The sequence below is a fragment of the Oncorhynchus keta genome, chromosome 6, assembly GCF_023373465.1.
Source record: "Oncorhynchus keta strain PuntledgeMale-10-30-2019 chromosome 6, Oket_V2, whole genome shotgun sequence".
Lineage (NCBI taxonomy): Eukaryota > Metazoa > Chordata > Actinopteri > Salmoniformes > Salmonidae > Oncorhynchus > Oncorhynchus keta.
The window spans coordinates 37778431-37799980 of NC_068426.1; the positions used below are offsets into that span (position 1 = coordinate 37778431).

General features: G+C 42.1%; 1 protein-coding gene across 6 annotated transcripts in view; it reads right to left on the bottom strand.

The window, feature by feature from the left end:
• LOC118385489 (microtubule-associated serine/threonine-protein kinase 3-like) overlaps positions 1-21550 on the bottom strand; it is a 158710-nt gene that overhangs the window by 100839 nt on the left and 36321 nt on the right. For 4 of the 6 annotated variants that reach the window (XM_052521471.1, XM_035772665.2, XM_052521470.1 and 1 more), the window contains one exon: positions 20229-20353. In XM_052521471.1, the coding sequence (XP_052377431.1) occupies positions 20229-20353 (125 nt within the window). Of the gene's footprint in view, positions 1-9390; positions 9578-20228; positions 20354-21550 lie in introns of those variants that run through there. The other 2 variants (XM_035772670.2, XM_052521472.1) reach the window with 1 other exon arrangement.

Here is a 21550-nt window from a genome sequence, read left to right on the forward strand (position 1 = left end):
ATCTCTGGAGAGACCTGAAAATAGCTGCACAGCGACACTCCCCATACAACCTGACAGAGCATGAGAGGATCTGCAGAGAAGAATAGGAGAAACTCCCCAAATACAGGTGTGCCAAGCTTGTAGCTTCCAACCCAAGGAGACTCAAGGCTGTAGTCGCTGCCAAAGGTGCTTCAACAAAGTACTGAGTAAAGGGTCTGAATAGTAATGTAAATGTGAGTTGTGTTTTTTTTAACTAACAAAAATGTCTAAAAACTGTTGCTTTGTCATTATGGGCTATTGTGTGTAGATTGATGAGGACATTTAATGTATTATTCATTCTAGAATGAACAAAATGTGGAAAAAGTCAAGGGGTCTGAATACTTTCCAAAGGCAAATTTGCCCGACGGTGTGGATGAAATAAGAGGTTGGCTGGCCGGGAGGAACTCAGTCTCACCAGCAGATTACCACTTAATCTAGCCGGAACAGATTGTGTGAGCAAATGTCACGTTATGAATACAAATACACTGATATTGTCAAATAATTTTTTATTTTACTGTTTGAGTATCTGCATTATTTTGGGGGGAGGATGAGGGAGGAGGATGTCTTCCCTGTAACGCACAGGGTTGAGATTGCCTGCAATGACAACAAGCTCAGTCCGATGATGCTGTGACACACCGCCCCAGCCCATGACGGACCTTCCACCTCTAAATCGATCCCGCTCCAGAGTACAGGCCTCAGTAACGCTCATTCCTTCGACGATAAACGCAAATCCGACCATCACCCCTGGTGAGACAAAAACCGCGACTCGTCAGTGAAGAGCACTTTTTGCCAGCGACGGTGGGTTTGTGCCTATAGACGACGTTGTTGCCAGTGATGTCTGGTGAGGACCTGCCTTACAACGTCCTGCCTTACAACGGACCTGCCTTACAACAGGTCATGATCATTTGAAACGGGGATCAATTTGGAGAGTTGAAAGAAAACATTTTTTCGGGTTACAAACCAAAATGTCTTCTTTTATATACAGTCATTCAATTCTGTTCTTTGGAATTTTCCAAAATGGAATGACAATTCCGCATTGAAAACTGCATGGTTATTCATTACAGCCATGGCATCAGTTTAGTGAGTAGGCCTATGCTTAATGATTCGGATGAAAATATGCTCTGTCTGAATCAAACGCATGTTCTTGTGTATTTTTGGTGTTGAACCTGTATGTTTAGGGGGCTTATAGCCAATTCTCAATGGCACTAGCAGCTTTTAAAAATATGATTAAGTGGAATATAGATGGGACGCAATTACTACAAAACTGCAGCTCGTTGTTAAAACACATTTTTCCTACTTCAAATCAACCAGTCAATTTTGAATTACTGGTAAAACTCATCATTTGGCAAGGAATGTAGCTTGTGTATCCCTAACATTTAGTTACATTTTTATAGCAATTTATTATTGTTGCCCTAACGGGATCTTGTGTGCACATAGCACCGGTGTGTGTCGGGAGCGGTCGTTAACACAATTGAGGTAATGAGATCTGGAGGGGAAAGGGAATATAGGGAGAAGAACTGTCCAATGCTTAGAGTCACATTTTTTTTTAAACTTTGTCTTCAAGACAAAATGTCACTTGCCCGTTCGGGCAGCCACAAAGCACATTCCACCAAATAGTTTTACTGTGTTGGAAATGTTTTCACATCTCTGATTGAAGATCTAGCTTTGATGTCCGTTTGAGTTCTCATGCCCACCCCTAACAGGATGCACAGACTGAGGCAGCTGGACATTTTTTTAATGGAGCATATGTTTGTGGCAGGCAAAAAAAAAATGGACATACAACAGTAAGGTGGCTGGCTGATAGACACAGTATGTGAATTAAACATTCTGATTGCTGTTAAAATGGCTAGTCTAGCTGTTAGATAGCTAGGTTGGCTAGGTGGCTCGAACAGCTGTGCTGAGATGACGTCAGGGTAAACATATCTTCAGCTCTTGGCAGGTCACATGATCAGACCAACTCAGCGCTACCCAGAGAAAGCTTTATGAAGTGGAGATAGGGCTGCTTGTGCCGTAGGCTTCGCCGGTCCATTGGCAGAATATTCCGACCCGGTTTTATTCCGCGGTAAGTACATCTGAAGAACCCAACGGGTCAGAACGCACTGATGCCCTCATCAGGGAAACGTGGAGCCGGTGCGGAATACGGATTTTGTGTCCTCATGCTAGCAAAAGCCAGAGCAGCCATTTTGGGATGGCACATCACAATGAACAAGAGGATAGTGATCCAATCAGGTTCCTTTGTTACGCAACACAACGTTTTACATGCCTAGCAAGAGGACGAAAAAGGCTGTTTAATTTAAAAACTAGCTGAATTTCAATTTTCTCGATTTGTCAGTTGGGATAATTCAGAGTACAGCAACATCTTGCATCCCTTGAATGAGGTACGTTCTCAAGCCATATTCCACACCAGCTCCGCGTTTCCCTGATGATGGCATCAGTGCGTTCCGACCTGTAGGCTTCTTCAGATGTACTTACTAATGAAGACACACAGGTCGGAATATTCCGGCTACTCCTGTACAGTGAAGTGCGAGGCAAGCCCAAGGCAACACATTTTAGCCATTGTTGTCAGCCATTGTTGCCATTAATGCTAGTTACTGCTAGTTTGACAACCAGAGGGCATCTTTGAGAAGCTAAGTTATTGAAATGACATGGAGCGGTTGGCCTACGAAAGTCCTGTTCACTGTAGCTGTTTTTGCGTAACTTATCTATTCGCAACGTCATCCATGTCTTTTAATACAGTCAAGCATTTTGGTTATAAAACAAACCAACAACAGGGAGTCTTGAATATTTCTCATTATTTAATGAAGCAAGTCATTAAACAATGAATGAACTGGGCTTCCAGAGTGGCTCAGTGGTCTAATGCACTGCATCGCAGTGCTAGCTGTGTCACTAGAGACTCTGGGTTCGAGTCCAGGCTCTGTCACAGCCGGCTGCGACCGGGAGATCCATGGGGCGGCGCACAATTGGCCCAGCGTCATCTGGGTTAGGGGAGATGTTGGCCGGCAGGGATGTCCTTGTCCCATCGCGCACTAGTGACTCCTGTGGCGGGCTGGCCGAAGTGCACGCTGACACGGTCGCCAGGTGTACAGTGTTTCCTCTGACATTAGTGCGGCTGGCTTCCGGGTTAAGTTGGCATTGTGTCAAGAAGCAGTGATCAGCTTGGTTGGGTTTCGGAGGACGCACGGCTCTCGACCTTCGCCTCTCCCGAGTCCGTACGGTAGGTGCAGTGATGAGACAAAACCAATTGGATACCATGAAATTGGGGAGAAAAAAAAACGGGGGTGAAAAGATATGTCGGCTAACATATTGGCCGAAACCTTGTTTTGTTTGAACAGACTACATGGGATAGATTTTTAGAAATGTACTATTCCAAGAAAAACGAAAATGCCTTTTTTTGGTGATCCTCTCACCTTCGGCTCATTTTCAAGTCCTCCTGTGGTTACAGTCCCTGGAATGGGTGGCACCATAGAAAGAAGCTGGCTTGCTGAAAACTATGTCCATTCTGTCTGTTCTCTTTGGTCACAAATGTAAAAAAAAAACTACATTTTAGATAAACAGATGAATTTTGAAATGGTAACTGTGTTAATAAGGGGGGGATTTGGGGCGGGGTGAAGAGTACGATTATTTTACCGAATGTTTGCTGTTAGGGTATTTTTTTCTTCTCCAAACCCAAAACACACTGCCGCCCGGGTTTGCATTGCGAATGAGGGCATAAACTGGGTCAAGACACCAGCAGAGTAACTAGACCTACAACACTTTCAACATCACAACACACAACACTAGTGAGACTCACCTCGCCTACAGTAGGCCTGCAGTATATCAAAAAATGTTTTGTTTTTTTCATCTCTACATGCATGTCTCCTGATTTAAACCCGATCTAACTTGTTTGGCATCAACTGAAAACATTCATCCGTCCCTCTGCCACGCCTACAAGCAAAGATGAGCTGGTGGAGGTCACCAAGACGTTTTGGCTTGAGAAACTGACGATACAACGACGCAACAAATAACTCGGTCATCTCAGCAAGGTTTTACCCGTGGTCATGGAAGTGCAACTAAAATGTAGCTGAGATGTACAGCAGTTGAAATAAATATCTGCATTTTGAAAAGTCTATCATTATTTTATTAACAAAAGCATAAAGATGTTGATGAACAAATACTATACAGTATATGCTTTATCCGACATTTTGAGTTAGGAATGCAAAACCTGTCGACGACAAGTGGTTCTGCTTCCACGAGCACATCCAGTGCAAGCATCAGTAATTCTACATTTGTTATTAGCCCAGCTAGCATGGACACTGACAGTTGTGAATCTGATGCAGCCGAAGAGCTACTGCCCCCTTACCCGGGAAAACACTGAACAACAGACTTTTTCCCCCAATGATGGGTGCAAATACCAAATTTGGAGCGAGTCGGACTTTTTGTCCATGAGAAGATATTTTGTTGCAAATTTTATGCATTAGCGTTAAGTGAAAATGTGGATTGTTGACAGTTTCCTTATTTTGTAAGATATCAATGCCAAACTTAACATGCTTCATCGTGGTAATGCCTTCGGTGACCCCAAAAAGTGTCAAGTTGATAGGTCATTGTGGAGTGCATTTACAAAGAATTTAAATTGACAAGTCAAATCTGAATTATCAATAACCCAGCCATCTCTTAACATAGTTTGAGAAAAGCCAAGGAATTGGTTAAGAGATGTACCTACACACCCGAATGGTGTTATTTGGACTTATAGTTCAAGAGAAGAAGTTTTTCAAAAAAAAGATACCAATCTATGATTGAGTTATTTGACCATGTCAAAGAAAGAATTATAATAAAAATACACAGAATAAAAATAGGTTTCACAGCTTCACTGTGAAATCCTAATAAACAACATAATGCATTCGGGTAGCAAGCAAATAAATGATGATCTTCAATCTAAAAAGCAATTACATGAGAGAACATCTCATCAGAAATGCCCGGTCCCCATTCGTTCTTATTAAGCATACATGTGAAAACAGAGCTAAGTGAAATATACAAATGCAGGGAAAATCTCTAGAGACTCACACCATGCCTGGTCCTATGGATGTAATTATAAAGCCAATACACAACAACTCAACTGCCTATTTATTTCAATTACAGTCGAGAACTCGCCAACAAATGGTTTACATATGCAACAAGGTGCTACTGTTTTTATTATTCACTTTTTACTGCAGAGCATCTTAAGAGCAAAGAGCGAGAGAGACCAGCGACACAGGAAAACCTTTGTCTTAGCCCTCTGTACTATATAAATATGGCCACCTTCTGTGGACAATGTATGTAGGGCATTTCACTGGGAGATTTAGTGAGAGGGATACTTTGACTGAAATGTAGGGTGGCATTCCTCATAATTTCCCCATAACCAAAAAGTCCAGAAATATATATTCTTAAAGCCTTTTTTTACTGTATACATTCAAACTAGCCTAATACTTTTCTTGGCACGCGGGTATTTGAGTCTATTTTGAAATTGAGGGCACTTTGACAATTTTTTTCTCTCGCTATGCTCTATAAAATTGCTCTGAAATTGCTAACAATTATTGTAGACTTAGGACTTTGAGTATTACATCCCAATAGCTTTTCATCGCCAGCGCTCTGTGCGAGACAATAGCCTTGACCTTGAAAACTGCAGACTTCAATGGAATAAATTGATCACATTCTCTCAAGAACACGTGCCGTTGCAGACCAAGTTTAGCATTATGACACTTGTGGCAATGCCTCAATGTCACAGCCTCACACTAGACTAGCAAACTCAACAGGCAGTTACTATGTATACAGGGCATTGATAGACTGGATGAATGTGTGCTTGTCATTCAAGTGTTCTGCTCCTCACAGGTCATTTCTTCACACACACACTACTCCAGACACCTGATCAATAATGTAGACAAGAAAACATGTCTTGAAGTGTAAATATTTGACAATCATGATATCCATCATAAATAAAAGTGTTAAAAGTGTAGCTTCTCACAGACAGCAGGGCATAAGGGGCGGGGCGGCAGGGTAGCTTAGTGGTTGGAGCGTTGGACTAGTAACTGAAAGGTTGCAAGTTCAAACCCCCGAGCTGACAAGGTACAAATCTGTCGTTCTGCCCCTGAACAGGCAGTTAACCCACTGTTCCTAGGCCGTCATTGAAAATAAGAATTTGCTCTTAACTGACTTGCCTAGTTAAATAAAGGTCAAATTAAAAATTTAAAAATAAGTACACACTTTGTAAGTCTCACTGACAGTAGGGTTTACACCAAGTGAACAATGTTGCGGATGCGTCTGTTTGTTGGGGCAGGTCCAAGGACAGAAATAGACAAATGCAGAGAGGAAGTTACACTACTTTACATACCATGTGCAGTCCTTAAACATTTACATAACCCAAAAGGGGGGTAACAATGTCTGTGGCTAAACATTGGTGACTTATTTCTCATCTGAAGAAGGGAGTGTGGTCTAACGTGTGCGTTCCACCAACCCGCAGTTCACTTAATCAGGTGTGCGTTTTCTTATCCTCAGAAGGATGAAGAAACATTGAACCATTGGGAGGAGATTCTGTTGAGACGTTGACAAACAAAAACCATCATTTCCGGAGCTACCTTAATTATTCATTCCACACTCTTTGCCATACCAGTCAATTGACACATGTAAAAAAAAAAAGTGAAGACAACATTTAACTGTGGCATATTCAATACTGTATACACAGATGAGTCATTATTTTACTTATCGCTTATCTACTTTAAAGCCCCACTTACTGTATATACACAAATCAGCATTTATATAGCACAAGGCCATGCACTTCTCATTCACCAAAATGTAAACGTCATCTAGTCTCAGTGAAATGATGTCACCCCCTATTCCTTCCTGCTTCCAAGGCTCGGAGTCAGAGAGCCAGTCTCCGTCTCATTCATTTGCCTGACAAACTAACTTCCCCGTTGCCATTTGAACCATAACACTGGTGCTCTATGGAGCTTCCTCCCTCCACCACAGAGGTCTTTCTGTTTGGCTGACGTCTAACAGGGTTCTCTTAAGAGCGCTGGGCGCAATGTCGCTCCGTGTGAAACAATGAACAAGGACGGAGGTGTCCTTTAAAGTTAATGGCGGCAACAAAGCGCAAGCGGGAGATAAGCGGCGCTACTGTGAGGATAATTACAGCTTTGGGAGCACCTGATAAAACGCACGTGGCAATTACACTACCTTTTCATGGCTAATATAGAGAAAGTCATTAAGACTTTTTTTATTTTTTATTATTGGATTGAAATGTCAGCAGTTAGATTTTCCTAAGTGAATAAACACCTTCGCATTTTAAATTGTGAAAGATGCAAACAATAATTTGGTTATCTACATTTCGTCCACGGCTTTTATCGATCATTTAAAATAATTCAAAAACAAAAGCACAGGGGGAAAATGTAATCTCTAACGAGCACAAATAAAAATTGTTATAGTGAAATTAATGTCGGAGCATAAAAGCTACTTTATGGCTTTGATTCATCTGTGGAGTGCAGACCAATTAAAAATAAATGGCACATAAAATTACTCACTGGGAATTTGGCGTTTATAAAAAAATAAAAAACCTGGTTCTCCCAGTCAACAGTTCAGAGTCATTTTGGATCCCCTTTTACCCTGGAACTCTCATTTGGTATCACTGAGCTATTCACCAAGTATTGCTCTGTGATAATGGAGTATTGCTGTTGTGTTCAACACAAGGTAAATCTACAGTTTGAATTTTTTTAAATGTGTGCTTGCTTAAAGTGACCGTACCCCATTCAAATCTCTCTGTTATGGGATAAGTGCAATCACGCATTCCTAAAGTACACACACTGGACGAGGGCAACTCTGCACACATCCAGTAGTTTATCAAGGCGTCCGTCCGCAAAGCACAAGCTTCGATAACAGTTCCATTATCATAAAGAAGTCAATGAGAGGCTGGTCGACAGCTCTTCAGATCAATCAGCCTCCCCATATGGAAAATATGTATTTGGCAGCAAATACACTTACAAGGTTCAGAGAAGATTCTAGTAATATCAGACTTGGGTGGGTAACATTTACACATAACAGAAATGTTGCATGTAATTACATTAAAAAAAGCATACAAGACATGTAAGTTACATTTTATGGTCTCACATACATGGGACATAGGAATTTCATAGTACTTGGATCATAGTAATAGCAAGCTGTTGCATGTATTAGGAAGAGGAGGAAAGCAGGAGGGGGAGGAGGAACAACTCATCTCCACTAAATCTATTTAGTTTGTGGAGATCTCTCAACAATCATTCTCATGATCGCACATTAAAACCCTGGATGGAAGACCAAAGATAAGTAGAGCAATCCAGTAGGAGGTGCTGCCCAGCCTTAACCATGGAAACTCATACCTCAGGTATATACAAATATTGTGTATTTCTTATAGTAATTGTCACATTTAAAAAAATAGATATTGATCTATAAGGAAAGCATTTCCATGTAGGAAATTCACCACAATCATGTATTCAATTGTGAATTTCATATCAGGCATTTAAGTTAACACATACACAAATGTATACCAACTAAAATAATATTTTATGCCATACAAGATTCATATTTGATGTTCATGATTCTGTTCATTATGGGTTGAAAAGGTAGGAAAATACAGCCTCGGCAGCCCAGGCAGGTTACACCACTAATGTCATGCAGCAGACATCAAACCTAAGGCAATAGAGAAATCAAAATCATTCAGAAGAATTCACATTTGTTTCTGTCCATTGTTCTTACAATGTGTGCAGAGATATAGACTAATCGAGGCAGAAGTTTGAGAATACCTCAACTGGAAGAGTGGATATGCTGTGGTACACAATGACGTAGTCAATTATGACACAAATCAATGTTCCGCTGTAGAACATTTACCTAAGAACAGGAACATCTTCAGACAACACAAGACCACAAACACTGCTCTGTGAATAGGTAAGCAGCTCCCACAGAGAGAGAGAGACGCACCCCACACAAACACCCCGTGCTGCCAAGTGCCTTCCGGGATCTTAAGCACTTACAAATTCGTAACATATTGTACGAATTGGAATTCCTAACACATCGCACAAATTACAATATACACACACACACACACACACACACACACCTTTTATTTTCAGTACGTAACATATCATGTGAAATGGATAACGTAGTACAGAATTGTGCACAATTTTCAGAGAGCGGTTTCAGTTGGTGAGCACTACTTTCAAAACTACTGCCCGAAATTATGCATCACTAACACAAAATGTAGGAAACTCCTAACTGTGCTCTGCTGTACAGAAGCAACATTCCCTGTCAGAGCACTGCCCCACATACAAACACGACTACAGCACCGCCTCTCACACACACACACACACACACACACGTTTCCATTTTCCCTACCTGTAGCCCTCGTCTCCTCAGAATGCTGGACTCGTCCATGCTACAGAGCTCCGGCTTGGGATGCCTCCCTACCGGCGCATAGCCATGCTGTACTGACTGACTAGCTGCCTATAGCAGTCTCTCTCTCGCTCTCTCTCGGTCTCTCTCTCCTGCTCCCTCCTTCCCTCATGCCAACTCTGATCTTAGCAGCTGCTAAACACCAACATCAGAACTTATCTGATTGGAGGGGGGCAGTCAGCTGACACCTCCCTCTCTTGTTCCTCTTCTCGCCCCTCTGTAACTTCAGGACAGTGTGTGTGTGTGTGTGTGTGTGTGTGAGTGAGAGCGAGACACAGAGAAGCAGTGTGAGTGAATATGAATAAGTGTGGGGGAGAGGGAGTGTGTGTGTGAATGTGAGTGAGTCAGTGCGTGAGGGAGGGGGAGAAAGAAGGGAAGAGAGAGACAGAGGGAGCAAAGGGAGGCAGGACTAATTCAGCATTGGGACTGAGGGGCAACTGGGTGCCCTAGCTGTGCCTCAGTCATTTCCACCCGAGCGGAGCAGCCACGCTTTTCTGGCGCCCTAAGTCACCATGAAACGTAAGTAGAGGATATCCTGCCCCGAATTGCTCTCCTCCTCTCTATTCAAACAATACAGTTGGCATCCTGTCCTGACCGCCTGTCCATCGGCAGAGAGCAGCCAGGACTATACGCTAAGTGGCCTCTACTGTTCAACGGCTTTTAAATGAGTCATTATTCCTCCAGTTTCTCTCTCCTGGGCAAAATATATCTGAAGGTCATAGAGAGAAAGATGGAAGGGAAAAAAAGAGAGATAGAGAGAAAGAGAGGGGGACATAGGGTGATGGGGGAGAGAGAGAGAAAGGGAGAGAGCGAGAGAAAGGGAGGGGGGTGTAGAAGAGAGATGGGGGACAAGAAGGTGGGGTGAGCAAGAGAGTGTAAAAAATGTATTTTATTTCTTAATTTAAAAAAAGAGATTTACAATAATAGTGGTGAGGCACTGCTGCTACAGCTGCCCTGGGACTCCATCCCTCATAGTGATATAATACTGCAGGTGGCTATTGTGGGGCTTTCCTACAAAACAACAGCTCTGATTATTACCGTGCTGCTATCAAGAACAACTCCACTGCTTCAGTCAACTCCTCTACAACCAATTGTAAGCAGCACATTGTGTAAGTGCATATCCACTGTCAATTTCCGGTGATTTCATGCATTTCCGTCATCTCTTTCCTGGCGGTCTCCGTCATAAGTTACATAAACTCCTAGGTACTCAGCAAGTAACCGACCGAGCCTCTTCTCCAATGCTATACCTCGCCGCCGTCGCAACACCACAGTCGCCCCGCTCTGAATTATTAGCATTTAGATCAATAGGTTGGTTTACGATTGCCATCATGCCAATTCCATCCGGCAATTTCACAGTCAGTTTCAGTCCTGGGTTTTTTTGTTTTTGCTTCTCCACCTCTTCTTCCCCCCCTTCCTCATTTCCATTTGCTGTGACTCTACTCTGTGAATATTAAGTAGCACCCCATACATTCTCCCAGTCTCCAACCAAGCTGAAATGATTTCTGTTATTGAGCATGAATGAGTGACGGCTAGTTGGCTACCTATGGCTGAGGAGAGAGAGAAAACAAATTGTGTGAAAGGTCAGACAGGTGACTGCCGTGTAAACTTTCCCCTTCTCTGACTGTCTGTTGAACAGAGCAGTGTGTTTCACTGAAGCTGGATGGCCAGTCATTTGTGCCGTCGCTGATGAGGAACAGAGAATTGAAAAACGGCAGCCGGCACTGGAATAATCAGACCTGTTTTTGTTTTCTTTCTTAAGCCGTTCAAACCTCCACAGAAGGTGGATTCAAATGCAATTGTCTGGAAATTACTTAATTGACAAAAATGCAAAAGCGGAAGCAACAACTAACTCCCCGGCTATTCAGAGGACCCATATAATAAATCAGCCAGAGTAGAGCCCTATGGAGGGAAGTGAGAATGGCGGGCATTGTGTGAGGATGCCACTACCACTGGCTCTGGGAGAAAGGGGCCCATGGCCACAGGTTTACTTCAACAGGAAGTCCTTGGGAGTTTCTGTATCTCATTTCCTCCTGGCAGGTGGGCAGCTAAGCCCATTTCCTCGAGTGGCGAGGAGGCGAGAACGTAGAAAAGTGGAGGGGGGAGAGGAGAGGGGTTTTGGTGGGAGTACGCCCTTAGAGCCAGCAGTGAGAACTGATTGAGGGACCCAAGGCCTGTGTTACCCCTCTGCCTTGCCTGGGTTTATCGCAGCGAGAGGAGGCCTGCAGATCTAAGCTAAGGCAGGAGGAGGGCCATGGCTTGTGGAGATAGAGAGGAGGATAGCGAGAGTGGGAGAAAGAGACCCTAATACAGATCATTTACAGTGAAAGCTTAGCCGGACATTATATCTGTGTATACATCCAGTCCTTTGGAGTCAATTCCTCAGTGGGAAAGAAAAGCAGACTTTATGACCTTAAAGAACCAATCCCTCACCATGGAACCAATCCCTCACAATGGAACCAATCCCTCACAATGGAACCAATCCCTCACCAATCCCTCCAATAACACCTGGGGGACCCTCTGGATCCTTTACTTCCTGACGGGTGGTAAGGATAGGCAACACCACATCTGCCACATTGATGCTCAACACTAGAAACCCTCAGGGGTGTGTGCTTAGTCCCCTCCTGTACTCCCCGTTCACTCATGACTGCTTGGCCAAGCATGACTTCAACACCATTACAACAGCGGTAGACCTGATCATCAACAACGATGAGACAGCTTATAAGGAGGAAGTCAAAAACCTGGAAGTGTGGTGCCAGGACAACAACAACCTCTCCCTCAACATGATCAAGACAAAAGGAGAAAAAAAAACACACAACTCAGTTTATTCATGCATAGTCACTTTACCCCTACCTACATGTACATATTACAACAATTACCTCAACTAACCTATACTCCCACACATTGACTCGGTACTTTTACCCAGCCTCAATATTTTATTGTTGCTCTTATTTTTTACTTTAGTTAATTTAGTAAATACATCTCTTATTTTTCTTCAAACTGCATTGTTGGTTAAGGGCTTGTATGTAAGTAAGCATTTCACAGTAAGGTCTATATACCTGTTGTATTCGGTGCATGTAACAAATACAATTAGATTGGATTTGAATATGAAAGACGCAAGAAAGTGAAATGCTATTTCCATTCATCTACAGTAGAGGTTGCTTTGCAGTTGCGTCTGAGATGTTCAAGAAATAATTGCTAAGATGAAATAAAACTCCCACACTGTGCTTGGAAAGTATTGTTTGTTTATAGTGATTGCATTTGCCTTTTTCTTTTTTGAAACAATACAAAACATACACATACAACCGACAACATCACACAAACATCAACCCTGCCCAGACCCACATGCTCACACCCCCCATCTCCAGCATCAGCACCTGTTCCCTCTGCTACTGCAAGGCAATCGGTCCCAGAGCTCCAAGTCTAGGTCCAAGAAGCTTCTGAACAGCTTCTACCCCCAAGGCATAAGACTCCTGAACAGCTAATCAAATGGCTACCCAGACTATTTTCACCCACCTATGCTGCTGCTACTCTCTTATTTTTGTCTCATCAGACCACATGACCTTCTCCCATTCCTCCTTTGGATCATCCAGATGGTCATTGGCAAACTTCAGACGGGCCTGGACATGCGCTGGTTTGAGCAGGGGGACCTTGCGTGCGCTGCAGGATTTTAATCCATGACGGCGTAGTGTGTTACTAATGGTTTTCTTTGAGACTGTGGTCCCAGCTCTCTTCAGGTCATTGACCAGGTCCTGCTGTGTAGTTCTGGGCTGATCCCTCACCTTCCTCATGATGCCCCACGAGGTGAGATCTTGCATAGAGCCCCAGCCCGAGGGTGATTGACCGTCATCTTGAACTTCTTCCATTTTCTAATACTTGCGCCAAAACAGTTGTTGCCTTCTCACCAAGCTGCTTGCCTATTGTCCTGTAGCCCATCCCAGCCTTGTGCAGGTCTACAATTTTATCCCTGATGTCCTTACACAGCTCTCTGGTCTTGGCCATGTGGAGAGGTTGGAGTCTGTTTGATTGAGTGTGTTGACAGGTGTCTTTTATACAGGTAACGAGTTCAAACAGGTGCAGTTAATACAGGTAATGAGTGGAGAACAGGAAGGCTTCTTAAAGAAAAACGAACAGGTCTGTGAGAGCCGGAATTGTTACTGGTTGGTAGGTGATCAAATACTTATGTCATGCAATAAAATGCAAATTAATTACTTAATCATACACTGGGATTTTCTGGATTTTTGTTTTAGATTCAGTCTCTCACAGTTGAAGTGTACCTATGATAAAAAGTACAGACCTCTACATGCTTTGTAAGTAGGAAAACCTGCAAAATCAGCAGTGTATCAAATACTTGTTCTCCCCACTGTATATAGCCCCACTACTGTTATTTACTGCTGCTCTTAATTCTTTTTTTTTGGGGGATTTTCTTAAAACTGCATAGTTGGTTAAGGACCTGTAAGTAATCATTTCACTGTAAGGGATAAACCTGTTGTATTCAGCGCATGTGACAAATAAAATTTGATTTGATTCTCTGTCACATGGCCTCAAACAGCACCATTTTGTCCATCGCCAATGCACTTTCATCATTTAGATAAACCATTTGACCTATTGTGTTAACGGCGGAGGATTGGTTGATTTCCAGTTTTCAAAGTATACTTTTTTTTTAACGATTGCCGAAAAAAAAAGTATTGTCCAACCCATTGGGTTTCTGAGTTTTATTTGCCCATATAAAGTCTTAGGGCCGAGTATACTTTTTTAAAGTATGTCTTCGTGGGTTAATTGGTATTACAGAGAATAAGTATAACAACTTTGGCAGCCATGCCATTCTGAAGAGGTTAATGCTACCTGTTGGATTTATGGCAATATTGTTCCATTTAATTAGTTCTGCTTTCATACTGTTGAGTAATCGGATAGTTGTTTTTATGTTGTCACTTCAGCATCATAAGTATGATCTTGTTTTGTAGTACACTTAAAAGGATTAATGTCATGAGTTATTTTTCTTTTTTTACTGAGATTTTAGACTTCTGAAGAAGAAAAAAAATCAATATTGGTCAGGTATATCAGGAGATCTGCAAATAATGACACGAGTTACATTTGGGTACTGACTAATTCTTCCTGCAAGCGGTTCAATTGCCAATGCAAATAGATAGGAGGAGGGAGAGAAGACATTCCAAACTTGTGCCCCTTTCTTCAGGAAATGTATATAATATTTGTATAAAAAGTATTAATTCCTGTTTTCATTTGGATTTATAGCGATTTTTAATGAAGCTTTTAAAATTGTCATTATTCTTCTTGTTGTTTCTAACAAAGACATCTGTATTTTTATATTTTACGATTAGAACTGATTTGGCGTCTATTCGTTTTGTGAGGGCTGTGAGATGTTTGCCAGGTTTATTTCGGCATCTATTTTGCATTTCAGCCTTTTGACCTTCATTAGAGTATTGAAAGGCCAAGGCGTAAGCTTAATACACACGTGTCTTCTAATTTTAACAATGTGGTACACAAACATATTCACACAAAGCACCTCAAGGTTGAAATAAATCATAGACAACCTTCTTATTACGCTTTCTGGCTAAAAGTACATCGGTTGGTGTCAGGAGTTGAAACCAGGAGGTTTGTGTTATGTTCTTTGATAAATGCATTTAACATATGAAACAGACTGTCAGTTTGAGTCCGCCAGGGAATCCTCCAGGAGTCACCTACAGACTGTGATACCAGTCTTTTCATTTCATATTCTTTCACAAAAAGGGAAACAATGTCACATTGCGGCTTAATATTATATTACAGTCCCTAAACAGAAACGTCATACCCTGCAGTTTGACAGGAGTCTGATATCGCAAACTGCAGCCACTTCATCAAGACTGACAGTTGTTCATTTACACCGCGCCCTCTGTGCATATGTGTACACACAGTGACATGTCACATGACAGTAATGTATCCTAAGATTACTGGATACGTGAGATCATTGGCTTGATACGACCTTGGAAGGTGATCTTGAAAATAGGACTAAAAGGACAGGGGAGGACATGTGTATACAAGCATTCAACAACAAAAACACACAGGTAGCTGCACTCGGTGTGAATATGAACATGGTTCATAGTGCTTTTACTGTAGGAAAGAAAGGAACTATAAAAACACGCTAGTGTTCCTTCACATTGGCATTATTCCTCGCTGTTTGGCTAAAAGTAAGTACAGTTGGTGTCAGAAGTGGGAACCGGTATAATGGAAAGCATGTACACAAACACTAAACAAAGCACACCTTGGACTCTCCTGTCGTCCAATCTGTCTAACCTCAGCACGGACATCACCTCTGCAGACCCAATGCAGCTGAAACGAGAGAAACGCTATCTCCAAAGGACATCAGGGACCGCAATAAAGAAGGGGAATTGGAGTCCACAAAGCCACAACATCAGGATTATGACAATCTTACAAATCAGGCCAGGACAAACGTATTGATTTACTGTCAAACCTACTCATAGTCAAAAGAGATGTGCCATGCGAAAAGGGAAAGAGACCCGCACACCCGGGGGGCATGACAGAAAAGCGTGAAGGACGAGAAAAGAGAAAGCAATAACAGCCGACCTGCAAGGCAGGGAGCATGGCATGGTTGATAGAGGGAGATAAGTCGCTGCGCTGGCACTGGGGGGGATGGAAGGTGATGAGGATGGGCCAGACTTTGAGAGTAGGGGGCCAAAATTCTAGTGTGGCTTTAAGAACATGACAACTTAGGCTGCATTTCGACAGGCAGCCCAATTCCGATATTATTTTTCACTGATTGGTCTTTTGACCAATTAGATCAGCGCTGCAAAAGATCTGATGTAAAAAGAACTGATGGGATTGGTCAAAATACCAATTAGTGGAAAGAATATCAGAACTGGACTGCCTGTCTAAACACAGCCTTTCAGTCTGACGTCCCCAGACAACAATCGAGAAGGAATATAACCTACTGAAAGCCAATACCACGCACCACTGATTATTCAACTAGTGAATAACAAGGAACCACTGTGGATAGAATGCATAAAAATTATTGCGTTAATTGCCATATTTCACAGTAAACTCTGGAATATTTTACAGAATTGATGCAAAATCCAGCTCTTGGTAGGAAATCTGCCTTGTAATGAATAACAACCAGAACCCACTGGGAAACAGATGTTTGAATACAAAACGTAGAGGATAGCATGAGGATTTGCCTTCTAACATCATTGCTGTACAATAACCATACTGAGTAGGGAAAATGTATGTTAATTATTCAGCACAAGTCATCATCATTATCACACATTCCAATAATCTCCCAAACTGAATCAAAACAGACCAAATCAACCTCCTCCTAAAACACGAATAAGTTATGCTTTTGAAGTCTCTCAATCTGCTCACATTACATTGTCTCAGACACCGAAATGCTGCCAGACACCTTGCTGAACTTCTCAAATGAGAACTTAGCACTTCAAACTCCGATGACCCTTTCGAGAAGTACTTGTGTGTGTTCTAATGATTCTGATCATTTATATTCTCCTCTGAAATGTTCATATTTCAGCACGAGATTCATGGGCTAAAGCACATTATAAAGATAGACATTAGATACATCATATATGGCTCAGAGATGGGCTGCCCTAACAGGATCTGCCAATAGAACGGAATATGATTATGAGAAGGATGTTGTGTTTTCACATATAAAAATTGTGCAACAAAATAGTCCCTGGGGCCAGACAGTCCGATGCTGCAGTGACATTTTAATTTGATGGAACAAAGCCATCTCAACTTTAGCAAGACAACCGCGGGTCACATGGTGTCAGCGATTGTGATAGCTAACGGATACATCCTGCTGTCACAGGGACACACATGATTCAGGTTCATTCTTGAGGGAACGATGGCATAAACTCATCCAAATGAATTACCTAGTGTGTTCAGTCGGTGCAGAACAATCTGCATCAGTTACTTTTCGTACCAGATGGTTGAGTTTGGGTGAAACCCTAGCTGTCATTCAAGTCCCCAAAACTCAAGATGCCTTCCATTTGGGAACGCACATTCTAATCTACCTCTACTGATCCAGTTAACTCCTTGAGCACACATTTTATACCCCCAAAAGGAACCTGGTTAATAACATTTCCTACTCTCCCAATTTTGTGATCTGGAATTCTGTAGCAATGATCCACAATCATCTGCCCCCCAAGAAATCCATCTCTGGTGCAACAAGTTGTGCATGGTCCCTGACAAACAAAAGACCAAGCAAAGAAACAAAAACAATGAAAACGTCCCTGGCAACAAACCAAACCATTCAGAGCCTAGCAACCGTTATGTTTGTCTCTCTCTCAATATACTGTTTTCCCAAGGTCAAATATGTACCACAACTCTATAAATGGTGTTCCCCTGAAAATGTTCAAATACACCACATATTTTATACTAAAATATGCTATTAGGATGTGTTCATGCGTCAGCGAGGCAACGTATGTCCACGCCTGGCTGTTCGTAAGCGGTGGCGAGCAGCATTGAATTTCTTCAGGGAGGCTAGATAGACATGGAGGCATTTCCAACAGACCGAAAAAGGATCAACGTTACCATCCGTCGTGTCGTGGACTGATACCAAGCTAGACACAAATCAGACAACACACACAAATACTCTCACACAAACATATAAAGATGCCCACGTAAACATGCGCATACACACACACATATGCTCTCACATGCCTGCACAAACTCACAGAAAATGTGCAACCCATGAGAGACAATAGATGAAAATGTGGCGCCTCTCTCGGCCCAGTGTAATGACTGTTTGTGCCTTATTGACCCTGGTCTCTGCAATAACTAATTTCAATCAGCCCTCGCTATATGGGGTCTGTTTACAGGGTCTGAGGAGAAGCTAATAAGATGTGGCAGCATCCAGAGAGGCTCTCCACCCACATCTTCACACTCACCTTAGGGGATGAGGGCCTTTTGGGGACTTTCTGAAGACCAGACAACACAGGATTCAGACTTTCAGGAACTAGACTTTATATATATATATATATATATATATATATATATATTTTTTTTTTATTATTTTATTTAACCTTTATTTACCTAGGCAAGTCAGTTAAGAACAAATTATTTTTTTAAATGACAGCCTACCCCGGCCAAACCCGGATGACGCTGGGGAAATAGTTTGCCGCCCTATGGGAATGCCAATTACGGCCGGTTGCGATACAGCCTGGAATCGAACCAGGGTCTGTACTGATGCTTCTAGCACTGAGATGCAGTGCCTTAGACCACTGCGCCACTCGGGAGCCCGTGATAATATGGGATTTAGTCTTTTCTGGGGACCAGACAACATGGGGACCTGATAATATGGAGATCTGACTGTATGGGGACAAGACACTATGGGAACCAACACACCTGATGGACTGATGATTAAGCCGTTGGGTCACCAGTAACCAGGATTGGGAAACTATATTATGAGAGCCAAACATTCCGATCTGAAATGGAGACCTCACTCTGATCTTATGGATTCAATGTCTTTGGGTAAAGTCCTATTGAACTTTTACTCAATATCATAATTTTTGTCATTGATTATTGGAGATTGCACATGCCTTACCTTGCCCCAGACACAAAGGTTGTTAGTATGTCCGTGTGTCAAATACTTTATCTGATCATATGTTGACATAAACAGCAGTGGGAAGAAAGGTCACTCCTATAATACTATATTAGTTTTTTCCCCCACAATACATTATAGATTGAAGAAGCACATTGATTCTGATTCACAAATACTAAATGTGTCCACAGTAAGGCAATGTGGATCAAACTCAAAACAGCACAGTGGCTCCCTCCAGTGTAGAGAAATATTCAGCACGTTTAACATAGTCTCCGCTGTCTGTAATGCAGCACAGTGAATTGTTTCGCTTACAGAAACATCCACACAGATTAGATAGGATTCGCTCAATCAAGCCTTCTCTGAATCTCCACGTCCAGATGACAGCAAATCGGATTACAAGATTTGGGATTTGTAAAAAAAAAATAAAAAATAAAAAACTATACAAACACAATGACAAAACGGTTTTCCAAATGTCTGGTTTTCTCCCTTGTTTAAGCACCTTGATTGGAAAGCAAGGTAGAGACAGTACACACCTTCTCATTTGTCCAGGTAAATAAACACAAAAAGATAAAACCTCTGGACTGGAATGAGATATCATAGATGGACATAATTGGCTTTGCTTCAACTTTCGATTACGTTTCACTCGTTTGAAATGAGATGGGACGATATAATTTCCCCATCAAAAGGAAATCTGGGCTTGCTATCGCTTTTGTTATCTGAAAGAATACAGGAGAGATGGGTGATGTCGGACTTAAAGGCTCTTTGATGCTCAAGGTCAAAGTGAGACTAGTCACTGGTGACTGGCATTTCAGACTGAGGGATTAGACGATATCTGCTCCAATCAAGATCTCAGACAGATCCCCATCACAGAATCTTATTTTTCTGAAATCATCATAGATTGCGTACTGTTTGTTTATAATCAAGGACCTGAACATTATGGCTCTGACGAAATATTAATCACTACGACTTTGAGATAAAGGTAAAAAAAAATGTTGTTTACCATTATTACTGATTGACGTTTCTTTGCTGAGTATTCACTGTACTGTCATGAGGAGTGTCTTGCTATGCAAATAAATATGGCTTAAAATATGGCAATAATAAATGGAAATGTCAGATTAATACGCCAATCAAATATCTGATTAACAATATCCTGGTCTCAACATCAAAGCAGGGGGGTACAAATAATGTGGTAGTGGAATTAACAGGATGTACTTCTCACCAGACTAGAGGTGAGAGAGGGGGCTGACTTCCCCAAGGTGGTGGAGCGCATCCGCACCAGGTTGGAGTTCTCCGAGGGGGTCTGCCATGCCTGGTGGGGGGACACATAGGGCAGCAGGTACTTTCCTATAGGACAAGACACAAATGGTAGTTACATTATAGAGAGCAGATCATTTCCTGTACAAGACAGACAACAGTAGTTAAACTACAGACAGGCGTATAGGAGCAGGTACAGTAATATACAGTGGGGCAAAAAAACGTATTTAGTCAGCCACCAGTTGTGCATGTTCTCCCACTTAAAAAGATGAGGCCTGTAATTTTCATCATAGGTACACTTCAACTATGACAGACAAAATGAGAAAAAAAAAAATCCAGAAAATCACATTGTAGGATACTTTTTACTGTATGCATATTATGAGAAAAGTACAAATAAAAAGAGAAAAAGAAGCTGTTGGTATTGTGCTTTATCTTTATTTTAAATATTGACTGATTTTATTTTGGGTGTTAAAAAGACCAGCGATACATTCCCGACGTGAGGATACCGGTTGCCTACTCACACCATTTGCACAGATAAATAGATATCAATGCAAATGCATACCATAACAAATTACATTGAGTGCTTCACAGAAATGAACTAATCCTGTCCTCCTCCTCTCCTTAAGAGAAACAGAGCAGAAGCCCCTAAGACTGCATGGGCTCACACATAAGAGGCAGCAGTGAAAGTTAATACACTTATAAGACCAGAGACGCTACAGTACAGGGCATGTTGATGAGACGTTTCCTACGTTGAATCCTAAGATTAACAAGCTCTTAACAAATACATATTTTTCAGGGCAAATATTTCCCCAAGAGTTGTCTCCCAGTAAAATGGTCATGGTCATTCGGATTGGGTGCGCGCTGCATTTGGGTGCGTGCAGCATTTACGGTGATATGGCCTCCGCAAAAGTCAGAGCATTCATACTTCCTGCGCGTCGCCAAGCAGCGCAGAGCTGTTGTGAAGGAAGTTGTCAAATCAGTCAGTTTGTGTTTATACAGGACCTCCCGCCCCCACCTACCGTCAACCAATCATATAAAGTGCTGAGCTATAGGGAGTCCTCTGCATTGTTACAACACTTGAAAGGAGCACGGCGATGCGGTACGGAGTACCTCCGGCGCCACCGACCACATTTTTGGATTATGCATGAATTGACTCTCACAGTCTCTAGATGGCAGTAGGTCCACAGGTGCTAAGATTACAATCAACATTCAACCACATTTTGTTCAGTTATGAAATCAGCTATGCAGTTTAGAGCCCCTCTAGGTTTTATTATCCATAAAACCTAG